Genomic DNA, 20,583 nt, shown 5'->3' on the forward strand with positions numbered 1-20,583 from the left:
ACACCCCCTCACACATTAGGAGAATATCAGTCACCAGAACCAAGGACGGGTATTTACTATTTTCAATTAATCTATCATGATTAAAATGGAGTTTTAAGTTACAATGGGTTTGTATACGAAGGGTATGATCAAATATCTAAATATCAAAAACACTGAATCAAGCTGAATCACCCATTCTGGGCGTGAACCCCTTTTGGTGTCAGGCCTGGGGTGAAACACAAAAGCCTGAGTAGTCGTTAAAATGACCTCAAACATGGTGAAACTTGAAAGTGAAATATCCCTTTCAAAATTACCCTAAAGGTAAGCTGATCTACAAGCAGATCAACAGGAAGATCTACAAGCTCGTACATTTCCGCTATCCCTCATATGATGAAGTAGATAGGGCTCTCTCCGAGTGTCAAATAAGGACTTCACTTTGCTGTATAAAACATGGGAAAGTTCTCCTCATTCTACTCTGCCAGACAGTGCCACCAAAACGTGGAATGCCCGGACACCATCCATTAAATCTACAAGACTTAGTCGAGGCATGAGCTCCGGGCACCTAATAATTTCCAAATTAAATTAAGCACTGCTGACCTCTCCTCACATCTCATGCAGAGGCCAATGAACGGTTGTCTTATGGTTTCTATCAAATCAAGTGACAATGCATTGGAAACAAAGTGAAATCTATAGTATCCAACAAGTCTTTCTGGGTGACAGTTCAATAGCCGGTTCTCCAGTAAATGAAGTGACTTGTCAACATATTTGCAGGGCAGGCAGTCACCATCAATCACATTTAACAACAGGGTATGCTTGCTCCATCCTCCAGATGTTCCTCGACTCTACCAGAGGAAGGATCTCATCATGGGTGTCCCACTGGATGAATTCTAGGGGCTGGCAAGTCTTAATGCAGTGGTTCTGAAACCGTCTCATGTGAATGACCCCCAAATTAATACAAATACTTTGTTCTGGGGTACCCCCATACAAAGTTTGAGCTGTTAAAATGTTTTGAAAATACTGTTTTCTCTACACATTTTGTTCAAGATGGACAAATTATTGTCGTAATGTTGTTTCTTGTAGATACAGCTCCATCTCAATGAATTAGAATATTCTGTAAAAAGTGAAACTTTCATATATTCTCAATTCATTGTCACAAGTGAAGTATAAAGATGGCTGTGCAATCCGATTGCCAGGGGTTATTTAATCCATTAAATCATAGCACCCAATCGATTTATAGCAACGGAGCACTTTTACCGACGGACCGGAAGTTATACCGGATGTGGCTGGAGCAGCTAAATGTAGCCAAAACACTCTAAAGGCGATCAACAACAACGGCAGGCATGATTAAATCTAACGCGACTAGCGACTGGACAGCAGGGGGGACGTCTAACACAAGATCTTTTTTTAGAATTGGACGGGATGATTAAGATTGCGAGTTATTAACGTTTTAAGATTTTCGTTGTCATCGGCTAATCGGAACATTTTCAATGACGTCCCACTGACTGTTGTGCAACATCGAGGATTGCGCAACAGGCGCTCCTAGGCTGTAGAGCAATGTGATCGGTTTTCATATCAATAAACTTCGTCTTTTGGATAAAACTTCGTCCTGGGCGCTGGGTGTTACTAATAGAAAGGACGGTGAACTTCGTCCTATGGGCGAATGGGATGTTAAGTTCTCATTGTCAGTGGATCAACACCAGCAGATAACATGACCTTGGCCTAAATCATCACTGTGTTTTGTCATGTCCAGAGTATCAACACAACCGTCTAGAGCCAAAACTACACAGTGATGATTCGGGCCATGTTATCCGCATGGTGTTGGTCCACAGTGAAAACTTAACAATGGTTTCAACACAGCAATGTTTTTAGAGTACATTGTATGTTGACAAGCTTCATGGAGATGTTATTTTCATTTTCCAGCTCGATTTGGCACCTGCCCACAGAGCCAAAACTACTAGTAACTAGGGCTGTCCCCGACTAAGGATTTGTATAGTCGACTGATAGATGAATAAATTAGCTGTTAGTCGACTAATAGTCGACTAAGCAAAAAAAAAAAAAAAACTTTTTTTTTTCTTTGCCCCAAAAAATTGTATATAAAAATACAATATTTACAAAAATATACAAAAATATTGTATTATTCCACTAGGTCTGTGGGGGACATAAACACATTTGAACATTCTGACTGTTCAAATCTTTCTTTTTAACAACTGAGAGGCTTGTCATTAGCCAGATTGAGCACAGCAGGTGAGATTGAGATTCTGGAGTCTATCAGGCCAGCACACTGTGCGATTCAAGTCACAGGCAGTGGCACATTGCCACACAGGCAGACACACTCCAGATGCACATTGGAGATTTGAACAGTCAGAATGTTCAAATGTGTTTATGTCCCCCACAGACCTAGTGGAATAATACAATATTTTTGTATATTTTTTAGTCGACTATGAGGTGGTCAGTCGACTGAGACCCGTTCCGATCGATTAGTCGACTATTCGACTAATCGAGGTCAGCCCTACTAGTAACTGGTGCACTGACCATGGTATTACCGTGCTTAACTGACCAGCCAACTGGCCTGACCTGAACCCCACAGAGAATCTAGGTTGTATTGGAGGAAGGTGTGAAACATAAGACTGAACAATTCAAATTAATTTACGGCTTCCATAACACCTCAACAGTAGCACAGGCTGATCACCTCCATGCCACGCCCCATTGATGAAATAATTGGTTCAAAAGTAGCCCAGACCAAGTATTGACATTAATATAATTTCAGATGGTCGACATTTCTCTTTTAAAAAATATTCTTTTTAGTGGTCTCGTAAAAAAATCGAATTCATTTTCATGAGCTGTACGCCATAATCATCAAGATTAAAACATTTTTTTTAAATACTACTACACTTTATGCACAATGAATTGAGAATATATGAAAGTTTCACTTTTTGAATTATTTTACAGAAGAAAATATTCTAATTCATTGAGATGGAGCTGTAGTCATTTTCTCTCCAGCTCTTTAAAAAACCGAAAATGCAAAATGCAAATTTTCAGGTCAGGACAGTGACAGGACCAATGTTATCCAACCAGTAGAGATAACTCAGAGGATACAGAATAAGTAACAGTAAGTGAAATTGGAAGTTGATGTCACAACGAAATGAGCTGACAAAATTGGACAACAAAATTGAAGCTGATAAATGGGCACTCTCTCCTGATTGCATGAAAATTGGCAACCAACCTGTGTTACTGAATAAACACTATGGCAGAATGGTTAACTTTTTAACAAAAATATTTTTATTTGAACCAAATCATATCTAGCACATTTGAAATTGAGGTATACATAAATGTATGACAGCATTCCGCAGTGTCTTCATGTAACACATATCAAATGATATCAGATGTGCCAGTGCTATGATTTAATTGTGTCCTCCAGGCCGAAGGGAGAGAGTATGTTTTGCACTCCGTCCATCCGTGTGTCCGTCTGTGAACAACTAATCTCCGGCACCACTAACCCGGTCGATGCCAAATTTCGTGCACACACTCCCTGGATGCGAATGATGAACCTCTGCCCCAAAATTTCCAGAACGGATATATTACTCCTCCAGATTCTGACCAAAAATCCCGCAAATCGTTACACACTATCTCTATAGTCATGTGTTCAAGATGGATCTGTCCGATATTTCATATTCCATCCTAATTGGCTAACATTGGCTTTCAAAGTTTGCAGGATTGGCCCTTTTGAAACAAAAAGCCTCAAATCATGAACGCAGCGTGCAATTCATGTGAAATCTTTCACAGACTTTCCTACTAGGCTGAGGAATATATCCCACCCTTTTCACATTGGCCTGTTATAGCGCCATTTTAGCAAAACACATTTTTGGAACAAAATGCCTCAAATCATCCAATTGACATCAATGGTGTAAGAACAAATGGCACCCTTTTCACATTGGCCTATTATAGCGCCACCAGGAGGCCACAACCTGACCTGGCCTGGTGGAGACCTGTGCCCAGAGGGGCACTTTTTCTAGTTTCCTATATATCCGTCACGGCAATCTCTCCTCTCCCTGGGGTTAGAATCAAAGGCACAACTTCATCGATCTGCGCGCTATATCCAATAAAGAACATTATTCTTTTTCCGTCTTAAAAGACATGTAATGCAATAATAACAATAGTATTTATTTGGGGGGGGGGGGGGGACGCACAACAGACAGCTGTCTCAGTCTTTTTTAGAGCTGTGAGCAGTCTCTGCCACCACCAACCGGACGCACCCAACCCATTGGAGCCATCCTTGGTCGACTTGGCACAACACAGCCAAGCGTTGCTTTTGGAAATCCAAACAAAAACAGAGCCACAGTCCTCTCCACCCATAACCACCATGCGCTCTTTACAACTCGAGTCCCTGGCCATCACATTTCTGCCCTGCACAAACCCTTTCCATCAGCACTATAGTGCAGTCCTTTATGTGCTACTGTAAACCGTATATGCTCTTGAAAATTGATAGCAATATTTAACCCATTCTGACCTGAGATCAGATTCTAAAAAATGTCTTCTGCATCCTGACAGTTTTCTATGTCAGTGGTTCTTCGATAATAAAAGAAATAGCAGACCTACAAGCTCGTAGCCTATGAGCTTGTAGATCTGCTATTTTTCTATAGCTAAAGCATAACATGATGCTTACACCCAAAAGGAGTTCCCGCCCAAAATGGGTTTTAAACCATTTAGATGCTATGCTTTGTTGACCCCAAGGGTTCCATACTTGGTCCCCTCCCATTTGTGCTGCTGTGAACATATTGTGACATGCCAAGAATATTAGGGACCCTATAGGGTTCAAGTGGTGGATGCAATGACCTAGTGACCGTGCTGCCCATCCATCGCACAAGACTCAAGAGTTATTTTTGAGTGGTGCAACCACTCCTTTAGACAGCTATGTGTGTGGCTGTGTCCCTGGGTCTGTCCCTGTGTCCGAGCACGAAAATAGCGTTATAGCGTTTGTTCACCACCAAGTGTCACTGTTGCACAGCCTAACACACAGACACACTCAAGCCAGGGATGCTGTACAGTACAGTACAGTACAGTACAGTACAGTACAGTACAGTACAGTACAGTACAGTACAGTACAGTACAGTACAGTACAGTACAGTACAGTACAGTACAGTACAGTACAGTACAGTACAGTACAGTACAACTCACTTCAGACAGGTCTGATATTTTACTTCTGTTTATTAACATCATGTTCTGATAACGCCATGCTGTAAAACACTGTAGAACTGACAAAAAAAAAAACATTAACTTGGACGATCTTACAGTTACATTCACAATAATACATGACTTTCACAATTGGATTAACAAACAAAATGTATGTATGTAATGGGCTGGATTCTTCAGTCTTTCTTGGAAACCTTTTTGTTTGTCTCTTGTTTTCACTATTTTACTTTACTTTATGTCTTGTACTTTACTTTACTTTCTTCTACTTTACATTATAGTTTACTTTACTTCTTCTGGTCTACTTTGCTTTCTTTCTTCCAACTCCTTCTGCACAGAGCTCTCTCTCAGGCCTGGGCTACACCTATATGAATCTTTGCAAAAGAAAATTCCTGCCCATACGACAAAGATATCGTGTCCACACACAAACGCAGAAACGCATTCAACACAGGAGAAAATCACTGCAGTAGCAGGTTTCAATTGTAGGCTATTTGCTTTATACTTATGAGGTGCCAAATACATAGGCCTATCATATTTTGTAATGAAGGAAATAAGTACCGTATTTTAAAAGCCACCTAAATTGTGAGTGGAAGTGGAACATGCTTCTTGCATTGTCTGTCAGTCATGTCATGCTACTGTATGTGCGTAAATCTCCAAATCCTGACACTCGATCTTCTCTCTCCATATAATAAAAAAATCTGTCATCCATCTTGGATCTGTCCTCCATTGCAACAGCGCCCCTGGTGGCCAGGGTTGCGCAGCCAGTTGCACTCATTTGGGGAGACGAGGACAGATCCAAGATGGATGACAGATTCCGAGACAGAGTGGATTAAAACACATTTATCGAAACCTACGGACCTCCGGGTTACCGAACCTTCCAGGAGAATAATCGGACAGGTGGGGCAACCAGGAAAGCACCTTAGATTTAGCATTTGTACATGTGCAGTGTTACTTTGACGCAGGTGGTTTCGCTCGACGCACCCAAGGCTATAAGTCTTTGAACTCTGAAAATGTCAATCGATAAATACATCTACGAGAGTTCAAAATTTGGGCTAGCCTGTGAGCACACCTAAACACATTCCAAAACAACCTTTAAGCTTCTATTATAGGCAATGGTTGAATATTGAATATCATATAATGAGACACTCTCCCATAGAACATGAGTGTCGTAACTCTCAATAGCTCTGGTGTCACATATTTTCCATGCAGCAGAAAGTTACCCATAATGCTGTACAGATCGTGGGGACGTGCTGCTGGACCAGTGATTCTCTAGACTGGAACTCACCTATGCTTTCTATGGCGTAGGCAGGGAGAAACTAGACGCAGCTGCAGGACATGATACTAACTAATTAATTAGAGCGACAGAGAGAGAGGAGTGTGTGTGTGTGTGTGTGTGTGTGTGTGTGTGGGTGTGTGTACGTGTGTGCAAAGGTGCAGACGATCTGACTGCCACGTCTGGGTTTCTCAACCTATGAGTCACTCATGTGGGCCCCCAGGGAGGTCCCCACATGAGTTTTGGGGGGTCCCCAGACCCAGACGACAATGAAGTGACCATTTAAGGATTTTGAAGAAATGTTTACTTGACAACAAAAAATAATAATAAAAAGACAATTACCTGCATCAAAAGTAGCCTAATCAAAAAACGATAGGCCTACTATAAAAACTGGTCAAACATTGGCCAAATTGTCAATAATTTAATAGTTTTCTCTAATAAAGTTGTCCTTTTTCTTGTTCCCCCCCATGGCCCCCACATGTAAAGCGTCTTTGAGTGTCAGATATTATTATTATTTGTATTATTATTAAGAAAGAGGCAAACATTTAGTAGTGCGCAAGGCATTGTGAGCTTGTAGATCAGTTATTATAACTTATTTTCATACTACTAAGGGCCGATTCATACTCTTTTTTTCAGTAGCACCGAAGAGCCGACTTTAGGACGGTACCCGCCCCCCCCGAACCTCAAATGACGTCAAATTGTAGGCTCTACAGAGCCGAACCGACTTTTATTCGGCTCTAACATAAGAGTATGAATCGGCCCTTAGAACCGAGTCAGAACCGAGTCAAACAAAATGTAATATGTCAAAGTGCTTGTCTGGGTGGGGGGTCCCCAGTTCAAATATGATTATCTTGGGGGGGTCGCGGCCTTAAAGCGTTGAGAACCACTGCTATAGTCGTGCACCAGCCTGTGGAGTATTGCGTGTCATAATTGCTATTGGAGCATAGTGCAATGTTCAACAATGCAGCATGCGACATGCATGTAGCAATGCATGCACGCTGCCAGGCCTGTGCACGTGTCCAATTTTATTTGACGATTAATTGTCACACAGAATAACTGTTTAATTGTGTTTTTGGCACTGGACATAAATAAAAACATTTCTGTTTTCCTTTTAGGCTTTGGAATTAACTCACTCATGCAGTGCCACAGGACACCTTTGGACGCCTCCCCTTTATAACAAATAACATAGGGAAGATATGACAATTAACTTAAAATATACAAAGAAATTACATATTTAATCATTTTCAGCTTGCAGATCTGCTATTTTCATATTTGAAAATTAATTTTAAATTTTAAAACATGGAAACATGGTTAGCACGCTGCCCAGTCTGTGCATGTGCCCGGCAGAATTCAGACACACCAAAAGGCTAATCCTTTCCACTAAGCATGACAAGGGCTGTAGTCCCCATTACGCATCACTTCCTCCATGGCTGGGTGACGCCCACACCCAGGGACTTAAGGAGAGGCTTACAGGAACATTGTCACTGCAGTCAACTCTCCCACACAGCCTGCCAGACAACATAGCTAGACTGTATACCACCGTTAACCCAAACAGCGGCACATTTTTATATACATATACAAAGACTGAGATGCACCGTTATGCCGATGACACACAATTGTATCTCCCCTCCACAACCATCACTGCCATTACCCACTCCACCCTCACCTCCTGCCTGACTTGGCATCACAACATGGATGCAAAATACCTTTCTAAAGCTCAACTGCAATAAATCCAAAATCCTCATCATTGGCCCCGACTCTCTCACCCACTTTTCTCGTGACTTCTCCCTCACTATTGATGGCTCCACAGCTGTCACCCCCTGAGTCCACAGAAGTTCGCAACCTCTGTGTCATCCTTGACCCCACCCTCTCCTTCCAGACCCATGTCAACCAGATCACCAAAACTTCCACCTCCGTCCATGAGTTTGTTTATGAGTTTGTTTATGAAAGGGTTTCCACACGGAGATACCAGAATCTGCAGCACACTAGTCCTGTCCGTCACAATTATTATTACATAATCTCCCATTAAAGCAAATATTTCAGATAGTCGCCATTATCTTTGGCATAATCGTAATAACCATTTCCACGTTGAAAAGTCTTCATGTTATTAACTAGATATTATTGTGGAAATAGCAGATAGTATGTACGTTATTTGTCCTGCCCTATGTGCACCTTTTGTTTATGAAGCCCGTACGACAAGTCAAATAGAAATGCTTTTTTATATATATTCATGTTCCAGTGTAAAACAAATAATGAAAAAATAGAAAATCGTTAAATTGTGATTATTCGTGTGACAATGAATCGCCATGTAAAATGTCATTGACAGTGACAGCCCTACAGCAGAAGAGAATAACTAATGCTTCAGTATTCCAGTCCTAATCAGTGCATGCAGTGTTTTTGTTTGGCATAGTTTTGAGTGTGGATGTAGCCTTTGAAACCCATCTCTATGGTGATGGAGTTTTTTGGACTGCAGCACTAATAGCAGTGAAGCAAAACACAGACAGATCTACTGCGAGGCTGTTAAAGAAGAACTAACGGTCTTTCTTTGCTTCATTCCACACGATCCTGCAAACTTCTCCAGAAGTAAAACTATTTCAGAAATGGAACGGGAGTAAGCAAAGCAAAGCAAAGTTACCATGTTTAACTTGTTTACAGCCAGGCCCTGCTCATAGAACATTTCATGGTAGGGGTTCAATGCCTTGCTCAAGGGCACTTCAACGGTGGTCATTTTAACGTGCCGGTCCGGGGATACGAACTAGCGACCTTCCGATATCAAGACCGCTCCGCAAACGTTCGGCCACCGCTGCCCCCGAACTTTGCTTTGCTTTGGTGTGATTAACCCAGCACCTGCACCTATCGCAATGCACCTGCCAAATGACGTTTGTGGTGATCAGAGGAAGTTTTGATAAATGAAAATGAAGTCCAGCTGCACATCTAGGGTGAGCAGAATCACCAGATGTCCCGATTTGTGCGGGATTGTCCCGCATTTCAATGACGTTTCATGCGTCCCGCAAATTGAGACGTTGTCCCGCATTATGATAGACCGACTCCAGTTTTCAAATGTGCGCTGTGGGTCTGTGGAGGCTGTCATGACAGGGCCAGGGGGGGGGGCGGGCCTAACTGTGTGTGTGCGTGTAGGTAGGTAGGATTGGCTGTCAATCAAACAGCCGGGCAGAGAGGGGGAAATCAAGGGCGCCTTCGGAAATACCACACCGGACGCACACTCGCCTATTAGTTTGCATTGCACAGTGGGCTCAGTGCGCTATTTCCGAACGCGCCCCAAATCAATGCGGGGCGGATACTAGTTTAGTGAACAGTAAACACCCACCAAAACAAAACACACGAAACACAGTAGGCTACAACGAGGAGAAAGGGGATGAAAATGAAGTGCAGTTACAACAAGCACAGGGGAACTATTTATCCGTGGGTGAAGAAGCCATGCAGACAGTGCAAGGCATATTGAAAGAGTCTTCTGTGACATTTGTAATTAGAGTCATTTCTCAGTGACACACGGAGGAGGTGACTAACGACGTGAAGCAACGTGTTGATCAAAAGGAGGCTTCATGGACACGTTTGTACTAAAACCAAACAAGAAGAAAAAATAACAGCAGCTGAAATAACTAGTGTTTACCACACAGTACAACTGACCAATTTTGATTTATATTTCTGGTTTAATTTATTATATCTTTAATTTATTTTACCTGTATAATTTTAAAATAATTTGCAGTAGTTGGCTTTATTAGTAGGAGGATACTTTGATAAAGTAAACGTTTATTTATTGGTTCCTTATTGGTTGTAATTCATGCCTTCACAAATCACAAATCAAAGCCCCTTGGTTGGTTGGTTGGTCCAGTTGTATTGGTTCATTTGGTTGGTTGGTGTATTGTGTATTGGTTGGTTGGTTAGTTAATTGGTACAGTTGTATTGGTTGGTTGGTTGTTGGTGTATTGTGTATTGGTTGGTTGGTTGGTCTATGTTTGTCCAATAATAGTTAATTTAAATGCATTTCTGTTAAGTTTCTTTTAGTTGCATATAAGTTCTATTATAGCTCTATTATCATCATAGTCCTATTATGTGCTACTGAATCAACCAGATGGCAAAGCATAGATATGCTATGTGAGGGGCAGAATAGAAATGTTATTATTTTTGTTTTCGTATACACATTATTCACACGCACGACACAACCCTGCATGTGTCCCACATTGTCCCACACAAACACACTCTTTGTCCCACATCTGGTTAATTGGGATCTGGTCACCCTATGCACATCACATCACTAAACAACATGGTGCGCGCACTTACAGTGGCCAGAATCACATAGAATATAAGATACTAGGCTACACTATACACGGCTTGGGCTATCCGTGGATATACACGGCTTGGGCGAGATATCCACGCTGTGGGGCGAGATATCCGGACGGCTCGCCCCAAGCAGTGTATATCCACGGATAGTCACGGATACACACAGTGTAGGCTATTATGGCAAGGCGCTGCTTATCAAACCATAAAAATATAAACACTAAACAGTGCAGCCATGCAGGCACACACGCACGTGGCACACTGGCACAGTCAAAGACCAGACAGGAGCACACAACAGAGGCGGCATAATTGGCGCACACAGCGGCCCGCCGGCCCGGCCAGCCATATACAAAATATAACATTAACAGTCAGTAGGTAGGCTACAGTCAGGCACAGCTATAAATGTCTATGGGCATTGGGCACAGCAGCCCGACCGTCAGAACACAACAGAAGACACTATAAGACAGTAGGTCTATAATATTAACATTTAGCACAGCCATCAGCAGGCTCATCATTCAGAACACAATAATAGTAGCCATTGCTATTACCTTCGACGTTCAGGACATGTCAACGCAACTTGCTTGTTCATAATCATTTCTGAGCCACGCAGTAAATAGCCTCGGAAACACAGACGTTTTTTTTCTCCAGTAAATAAACAACAACCACACTGACAACTGACAGGAGAGATTCACACGCCCCGCGTGTAAAACTAAACCGGAAAGGGGACAGCAACACCGCCGTCAACACGGGGGTATCTTTTTGGGGAATTGGGGAGAAGTTTTGCTTCTTTTCTCATTTTTGGCACAGTGCAGGATGTCAATTAATGGCTGAACTCCGATGCAGTTAGAAAGGGGAAAATAAACACTTCTTCAAGTAGGCTATAACCAATCCTATACAGTTTGGATTCTGTACACACGTCAGTGGCGTCACACACACACATATAGAGCAAAGATAACGATATGGGGGGAAGAAACGAATGTTTTTTTTATTCTATTACCCCAAATTCAAGGTACCAAAAGTTAACTTTGAACTTGATAGGTCTGCTTAAGTGCTCTGAGTCTGCAATCATATTGTAAATCTAATCAATAGTTTAACCTTTTTTTTAACCTTTTCTTCCTCCTCCGCGTCATCAGTGCCCATACCCGAAGGCGGGGTTGGCGAAAGGGCCTTTCTTTGTGGAGTTTGCATGTTCTCCCCGTGTCCCCTAGGGTAGGTACCCTCACAAAAACATGCAGTAATCCTGGTCTCTAAACTGCCTCCCCCTGGCCAGCCGGGGCGTCTGATGGAGGGGAAAGGAACTGGTTGGAATAACGTGTTCCTTCCACGCGCTACGTCCAACCAGGGAAACTCCCCCCTGTCAGGTGTAAAGGAGCAACTTGGACACTCAAGCATGAAGGAAGCATGAGTTAAGTCCGTTGCTCTCCCCAGGTTGGTGGAGGATGTGTAGAGCCCATGATCACATTAGATGATTGACACAGGGGTGAAGAATGGGTTGCAAAATCGTGGGATAAAAAATATATATAAAGAAAAAGAAAAGTTTAACCTTTCGGTGAAAAACAGCAAGACAGGAAACTTCAAAGATGCTGGCTTATTGGCCAATGTAAACAAAGTATCAAAAATTTTCAGAGCTTGTTAATGGCCTAATATGGGCTGTGTTCTCTAAACTTCTCGTTTGTATATTTGTCTCTGATCCCTTATTGACAACCAAACTGTGCAGGAATTTTCCATTTTGTGTGTTGTCTTTCCCCTCATGTAGCCATGGATTCAGAAAGGTTATACTGGTCTCCAGTGACTCTGTAAGCAGTGAAATGATTTGAATTAATAATTCAGTTGGCTTGCACACCATTTGTATGAATGGTGTGTATCTATCTATTACAGGCTGAATCGTCTTTGCCGGGTGCGGTGTCTTCTGGTTGGTTACTGCTTTTAGTGAAGGAAAAAATGACTTGATGAAGCCCCGTGTGGGCAAAACGTTGTTCACTTTTGGTTAAAATAAAAAAGACGGGATATCTACCTATCTATGTGTGTTCATTGCATGTATGTTTGGTCGGGGTATGAAGTGCAATACCATTGGGTCGGTGACCTAAAGTGGTACTGTTGAGCAGCCTACAGGCCCAATCACACTGAGCACTATAACTATAACAATAAAAGTATAACTAACAATAAAACTGTACAGTACAGAGCACAGTACAGTACTAATCACAATAAAAGTATAGTTGCACCGCTCAGTTCACACAGGTGTGATTTCTTTCTTCACTTGTTATTTCCGGGTCCAGCACCGTGTTTAAAGAACTGTGGGGATGTTGTGTTATATCCTACCCTTTTCACATGGTTACTGCTTTTAACCACTTAAACCCCAGCATCCGTGGGGGAACTTTAGCAGAAAAGAGCTGTGTGTGACGATCGGCTATTTCCAGAAAAAGATCCCCCACAATAGCAGAAAACAAAAAAGACACACTAGCATAAGGCCCTGGGGGACTCCGCTCAACCATATAGGGTTTAAGTGGTTAAAAACAGGTTCTCCACTCAAGACAGTGAATCCTGCTGTAACCTGATAATCTACAGCGCTACAAGGATGATGGACGCATCTGTCAGCGGAGGGTCCGAATTGTCTGTTCCTAAGAATGAGATGAATTTACTGGGCTGCTGCGTGGCTCAGGGAGATTCATTTCATGAATGGGAACCATTCGGGGCTGAGGTCTGACAGCGTGTGTGCTGTACTGTAGCGGCGGGGTGGCTGGGGATGACTGATGTGAAAACACTGGTCATTGTGGATTTATCGTTCATTATATCGATATGCTGATATTTACTTGCGATATATGTGATAAAAACAGAATCATCCCGATATGTATATACACACATCGGAAATACCAAGCTCAACGCACTGTGCTGTGAGCCTGTAGATCAGCTATTTTCGGACTTGGTGTAGCGGGGGGAAAAAGGTGAAGTATAGGGTTTAACCCATTCTGAACGGGCACCCATTTTGGTGTCAGCATCATGTTATGCTTTAGCTATTTAAAAATAGCAGATCTACAAGCTCATATCGCGCCACCGAGTGGCGCGATACGAGCTTGTAGGTCTGCTATTTTTTTTAAATCGAAGAGCGACTGACATTTTTAGAATCTGATCTCAGGTCAGAATGGGTTCATCAGACCAGTGTGTGTCCGGCGGAAACCTCGTATGAATCTGATCTCAGGTCAGAATGGGTTAAGTGGAGTGCAGAGAAACTCTGTTAGGGAGAAGTATAAAGAGTAAAGTAAAGACAGGTCATCATTGATGAAATAAGTGAAGAAATCGAACCCCGGGACACTTTGATAGTGTGGTGGATGCACCATCTGGTCAGATCCGATAGTTTGTTGATATAAACGGTTTTATTCCGACAGCAGTTTTAGGGTTAGTTCTGAAACAGAGTAACCGGCTCACTTATACTACACAAGGGCCTTGCTCAAGGGCAGTGGTTCCCACCATTGTGGTCACCAAATGATTTTGATGGGGTCCCTCCAAGAAAACAACTCCTACAATTTCATGTGCTTGTCAGGGTGGAAAGGGGGGTTCTAATATGATTAAGGGGGGGGGGGGGGGGGGGGGGGGGACCCTTGCTCAAGGGCACATGGTTTGGCAATACAACCCCATTTAACCATCTGGTGGTGATGTCACTTGCATCTCCAGGAGCGTCCTAATTAGCGTGCCGGTGGGAATGCTTCGTGGACGTGCGTTTAATTGACAATCACACAGTAGCAGCTCAACGCTGCTCTATCTCCGACTCCGAGAGTGACCAGAAACTGCTGACTTGCATTCTGTGCCAGTGAGCAAACAAACGAGTCGGGAAGCAGGGTTCATTTGTTGTGTGCTGCTGACAGAGTGGAACACGTTGTCTCGACTATCCGTCGAGATGTGACAAAGTGGCCACAACAGGAGGCTCAGAATGGGAGTTTGCCTGAAATCATTTTATTTGCCTATCTTTCTGTACAAGAATGTAAACATCCTCCGTTTATGATTCATGTTTCATTCAACATGGTTTCCCCCAAATAATGGGTGAAACACAGACTGAGAAGTGGCTGGAAGGCCATCTACTCTTTGTCCCCCGTTGAGAAAAGTCCCAGGCCTCATGACCCTGCACCCACCACTGCTGCTCAAAGCACGGATATTTCAGATTTCAGCAAATGGCTAGTTTACATTATTTCTCACTGATAGATGTGTTGTATTGGTGACATCACACTTGTGGCTGGCTCAGGATTTGAGACAATACAGAGACTTCCTACCTCCAGTGGAAGAATGTTAAAAGAAGGCTCTGTTGTCAAGTAAATGAACAATCTGCATGGACAAAAGTCATGCTTACAAGGGAAGTTGGGTGTGGAGACTTTTAACATGTCTGGGCCCACCTTAATCTCTGTGCAGTGTCTGCCTTTGACCGTGAGGGTCAATTGAAGAGTTAAATCATATACTAAGTTTCTTGTCATTTTCACATTGTTAAACCCTTGCATTTTTCCGCAACATGTTATGACAGCACGAAACCTAGAACTAGCCTTGGAGACTGCAGGCGTTTTGTTTTACTGTTTCCAGTGTCCACATTGGTCTCTTCTATTACACAGTGATTAGGGCTGGGCAACTAACCTAAATTACATATATCGAAACCTATATAGATAACCAATCATGTAGGTTAATCGAATAATTGAGAAGCATTTAATTTTTCTTCTGCATCAACATGATTTCTAGGATTTAATTATTGACTAAATTGAGAACCCTCATTAACCAATTCACCCTGTATTATACTTCACTGTTCAGTGTCCAATAGTGGCAAAAAGAATAGCCGATCATCAAGCTCAAAACCTGTCACATTGTGATGTGTTGTGAACTTGTAGATCGGCTATTTTCATTTGAAATATTTGCTCATTAATCGTAATCGAGGCGAATGTTTGAAATGACCGTGATACCACTTTTGAAGTCACTTTTGAGGTGGAGGACCACGGCCAAATATTTCTTTTTGGGGGGTCCTTGACATGAAAACTGTTTGAGAAATTGAGAAGCACTGCACTAGAGGGACATTCAGGAGCCATGCAGTCAGTTCCTTCAGGCTGCAGAGGTGATTCCTTCCAGATGCAGAGGTCAGCAGACCTTGGTTTATAGGGGACCATGTCCATGAGCATATCCCGATGAGCACAACATGTGCCGAGGAGGAACCAATCCTGAGAAACTCATCTGGGCATTCATTGCTTTCAGCAATGTGGCTCGTAGTGAGTGCAATATGCAATGCATGTCTTAATATCATTGTTTTGTCTCAAAACATCCTAAAGCCCTAACCACACCAAAGGGTCGCCATGCGACTCCTTGGGTCCAAACGGTTGCAAGGAGTTGCATGGTGACCCTTTGGTGTGGTTTGGGCCATTGAATTCCATACATAATCACTTGGGACAACTTGGGACGACGTGCGTCAACGTGCAACAGGCCTTGGATAAAGGCGCTATATAAATGCACCATTTACCATTTTATTTACCATTTTAAATGTAGTTTGGGGTTTCAACTTTTCACTGTTTGTTTTGGTAGCCCAGAAACCTCCCAGCGAGAGGGCAACTCACTACACTACTACTCCAGTGACTGATAATTTCTGGTATAAACTACATAACTACATAATACTATGCATTTAATATTAACTGGTTTATTCACTGACAGAGATCCAACGCAATTCAATGAGAAAGCCAGAGACTGGCATATTTGATTATTGATGAATTAAGCAAAAGCTGTAACAAAATGAATAGTTTCAAGTTCAACTTCTCCATACTGACTCACTTTCCCTGCTCAGAATATTCCGGTTTGAGGACCCAGCAACTGCACTTCTAAACTGTATCCAGATTCCAGAACAGAACAGAAACAGTCTGAAAGCATCAATTGGGGCCTATACTATGCACCCCCCACCCCCCTCTACACGAAATCTATTCAAAAACTGCCAAACTACAATCTCACAACATGCTGCTTTGCTACTTGCTGTGAGCTTGTACATTTGCAATTGTTTGCAGAGTGATTGCCCCCAGAATAGTGATTCATTAAGTAACTGGCAGCTGAACAACTTGAGCAACGGAAATGCTGTCTGTATCAAAAAAATAAAATAGAATAGCATAGAATCATATTCATTCATATGCTTAGGGTATCAATGTACTTGTGCAATTGTCTTTAACATTTCCTTTAATTAGTGGAATACAAAAGGAGGAAAGATAATGCGATTACACCAATTAAACAACTGGCTGTTAATGAATCCAGTGCCTGGAGAATGCCTAAACCCTAAAGAGACCATATGATCACAGTCGCACCCGCAACACATGCCGGCATGTGTGAGGTTCTCCCTCTGGAAATGATGTCAGCACTGCATTCCCAACCCTCTTCCTGTCTTGTAAATAATACAATAATAATGGTTTTTGAAGTCTTATTTCCACTAAAGCTGGCACAGCACACGCCTCGGGAAAGCACCACGACAGAAGGTGTCCTCTCTCTGATCTACTTCACATATTGTCTTCATCTTTTTATCGAACAGTCCACAGAAGATGCTCTGATCTCCACAGATTGTCCTTTTTTATTTTATGAAACAACTCCTTCCTTCCCCATTAACAATTCCCCCCATTCATTTGTCCGTGTCGGTTACATTATCCGTCCACATTCTTGACTATGTAGGCCAAACCAACAATGTCACCGCTCTCTGAGCACCAATAATGGAGCTTTTGTCTGATGGGGCTTTTTAGGATGAATGCATATGATGTGTGTGAATACATTAGCCTAATGACCGCTGTGTTAGCACTCTGTATAAACAGTAGGCGGAGAGTCGAGGAGGGGTACACAATACTGTGGACATGTCACTGACGTGGACTTTAATGTTATGTCACAACCTCTGCAGGAAATGTTGTGACATTTTCAAGGAAGCATAATAGACTTGTTGTAGACTTGTATGGTTTACAGTAGTTCTCAATGTGGGGTCTGGGGACCCCGCAAAGGTCCTTGAGGTGTTACAGTGGGTCCCCAGCTAAGAGATTGCAAAACCAAATTGAAATGGACCCTTGCGGGTTCTGTAACTCTTGAGAGCATACAGATGAAACCAAGTGGACCCTTCTGGACCCTGGGGGTCTGAAACTCTGAGAGGGTACAGGTGGAACCAATGGAACCATAGGTGTACACCTATACCCTCTCAGAGTTACATTAGGAAAACATTTTAGCAAATGGGGGTAATAATGCATATAAAAGAGAAATGAAAGGTTGACAATAGCCTACCCATAGCTCTAATACAACGGCAGCTAGAGGCAGTAAGGCTATGGACAAGAGAGCTAACAGTAGCCTTAGCCTATACTGGACGCAGCCCGGTGGATTTTGCGCAGTGTGGGTTTATCCTCCAACACATACAGCCGAGCTGGTTCCTTGGCTTCATAATTCACAATAATAATAATTCATAAAACGTACCTCCCGGGCGATCTGGTTGAGAGCATCATCTTCAGCGGTCAGCTTCTCTCGGTTCGGGATCCGTTTTCTCCCAGTGACCTGAGTTCCCATGTTAAATATTACGATAAAAATACAAAAATAAATAAAAAACCCTAACTGTATTGTTTAAAGATGCCTGGGGTGTGTTGCTTGCATAGGCCGATACGTGTCAAAACCACAGAGAATTACGACGAAGCTCAGCGAGAAGTAGAAACTGTCCCCTCACTGGAAATACCATCATATTCACGTAATGGAAAAAAGCAATAAAACAAGGGAAAAATGCTGTGCGTGTGAGACTGAGATGAGACAGTGGAACAGTCTCCACCGCTACAATGTGTCCAATCTACAACTCGGCAAATAATAAGGCGCCGCAATCCGCCGGTCCATAATTATCATTAATATCCCTCGTATTGTATATTTAACAACACCATTGCAGTCGTTATCGATGCCTGTTGCTGACAAAACATAGTTCGGTCGATGTGATGTGTCATCGGACGGTCCTCGATCCAGCCACGGCGCGAGGGTATCCCTGATTCCCCTTAGTTAGTATCCCTCCTTTTCGGCGTTTCTTTGGGGGTGTGGAAAAGCGATCCCGTCAGCTATTTTAATCCGCCATTGTCAGATTTGTCACCCATCATCATCACCCGCTAACAACAGCCTGTGTTCGGGACGCAGCAGCGACGAAGCGGAGGTTTGTTAGCATGTAGGAGCAGCAGCAGCAGCAGTACTGGCATCATCATCATCATCATCATCATCTGGGAGTTTCAGTTTGGTTTGATCAACGCCTCCCTCAACAGCATCGCCATAATCCACAATGTCACTCACAACAACACACACACTGCACACGGCCACACGCACGCGTGCGTGGTACACACAGGAGGAGCAGTGTTGCCAGGTTTTGCGAGAGAGCTAGAGAAACAAGCGAACCAGTTCCTTCCCGCGTCAGAAACGGTCGAGAAATGACAGAGTTATGGGGGTCCCCGGAACATCCAGAACATCCAGGAACCGTGAGGAACGCACCCAGGTGGCCGGCCCAATTCCGGCGAGCCTTCCCGCGTCGGCGTCCGAAACGCACAAACTTGCAGTTTTCCGTGCTCACAGAGACCTTACAGACACCGTCGACGGTTCACGGTACGTACGTGGACATAGGGAGTTAGGGACACACACACTGCAGTGTGGAGGCACCGCTCAAAAAAACTGTCATGATAGATAATCATCATGGCAGTCATGTTCCAGGGCTAGGAGTTTGGGGATTCTTGACTTGAGTTGAAAATGTTTGAGAAACACTAGTTTAAACAACATTAGGAAGCAAGCCCAAATAAAGCAATTGCACCTTTATTTAGAAGAAAAAAGAACGCAACCCACAACTACCAATAATATCTACAAGCAACTTTACAGAAAAAAAAAACAAGCCCAAAAGTCGCTAATAATAATAAGCGGGCATGGCAACACTGAGAAGGCGGAGGGAGGGGGGTGGAAACTTTTATTGCAATCCCGGATGACGCTCTCCGCTGATAGGCTCAGGTTTCGGTGTGTCACATCGACAATATGTATGCCCTAGCCCAAGATCTTGGGCTAATGTTGCCCTATTAAAAACTGCGACTCTAGGGGTCGCAAATCACTGAACCGGCACTCACACGCGCGCGTTATGTTTTGTTTGATTAATTAATTTATTATTTAGTGGCAAAATAACTGAAATGAACTAAAACTACAGACGCAGTAGGCCTACTGTGTATAGGTCACGAATTTGGCTGCAACACGGGGTAGGTTTTTACAGTCTAGGGTAGAGCTTGTTTGTAGGAGCAGAACAGCCAGCTATAGAGGGAGGGGACGGCAGCGGCTGGGTGGGTCCATATGATTATGTATCTATGGATGGGGTCCGGCCCAGGCCCAGCCATAGTTACACATGGACCCAGCCGCAACAACAAAAAACAACGACGCAGCATCATTATGATCATCCTCATTCAGGTCTGTAGTAGCCCAAAGCCTCGGAAACCCAGACGTTTTTATTTCCATGGAGAAAAAAAGAGTCTGGGGTCCGAGTCCACTGATTACTGATCGTCTGCACCTGTGCACCAGAGCCTTAATAGAAATATGGCTCTGGTCTGCACCTTTGTTAAATTGACGCACACACTCTCTCTCTAGTTAATTAGTCTCATGTCCTGCAGCTGCGCCTCTCCCGGCCGCCGGGAGCTGCCTATATGCCATTAGCCGGCAACTTGAGTCACAGCTCACTGAGCACAGGCCGTTCCATATTCTTCTGCCAGGCTTAAAAGGCCTCTGGGGCTCTGGCTGTTAGTGTTTTGAAAAGGTGTGACCAGAAAGGTGACATACCTATGCTATTGCCTGCGCCTTGTTGTTGTGATCGTGATGGATTCCTGCGCAGG

General features: G+C 43.2%; 1 protein-coding gene across 9 annotated transcripts in view; it reads right to left on the reverse strand.

Moving 5' to 3' along the window:
• Window positions 1-18,943, reverse strand: part of lrrfip1b (leucine rich repeat (in FLII) interacting protein 1b) — a 61,430-nt gene extending 42,487 nt beyond the window's left edge. For 3 of the 9 annotated variants that reach the window (XM_083759000.1, XM_083758999.1, XM_083759001.1), the window contains exon 1: window positions 18,179-18,942. In XM_083759000.1, the coding sequence (XP_083615126.1) occupies window positions 18,179-18,268 (90 nt within the window). In that variant the 5' untranslated portion in view covers window positions 18,269-18,942. Of the gene's footprint in view, window positions 1-18,178 lie in introns of all 9 variants that reach the window. The other 6 variants (XM_083759005.1, XM_083759004.1, XM_083758997.1 and 3 more) reach the window with 5 other exon arrangements.
• Window positions 18,944-20,583: the final 1,640 nt, after the last annotated feature.

The sequence above is a fragment of the Protomyctophum parallelum genome, assembly GCF_964188405.1.
Source record: "Protomyctophum parallelum genome assembly, chromosome: 23".
Classification (NCBI taxonomy): Eukaryota; Metazoa; Chordata; class Actinopteri; order Myctophiformes; family Myctophidae; genus Protomyctophum; species Protomyctophum parallelum.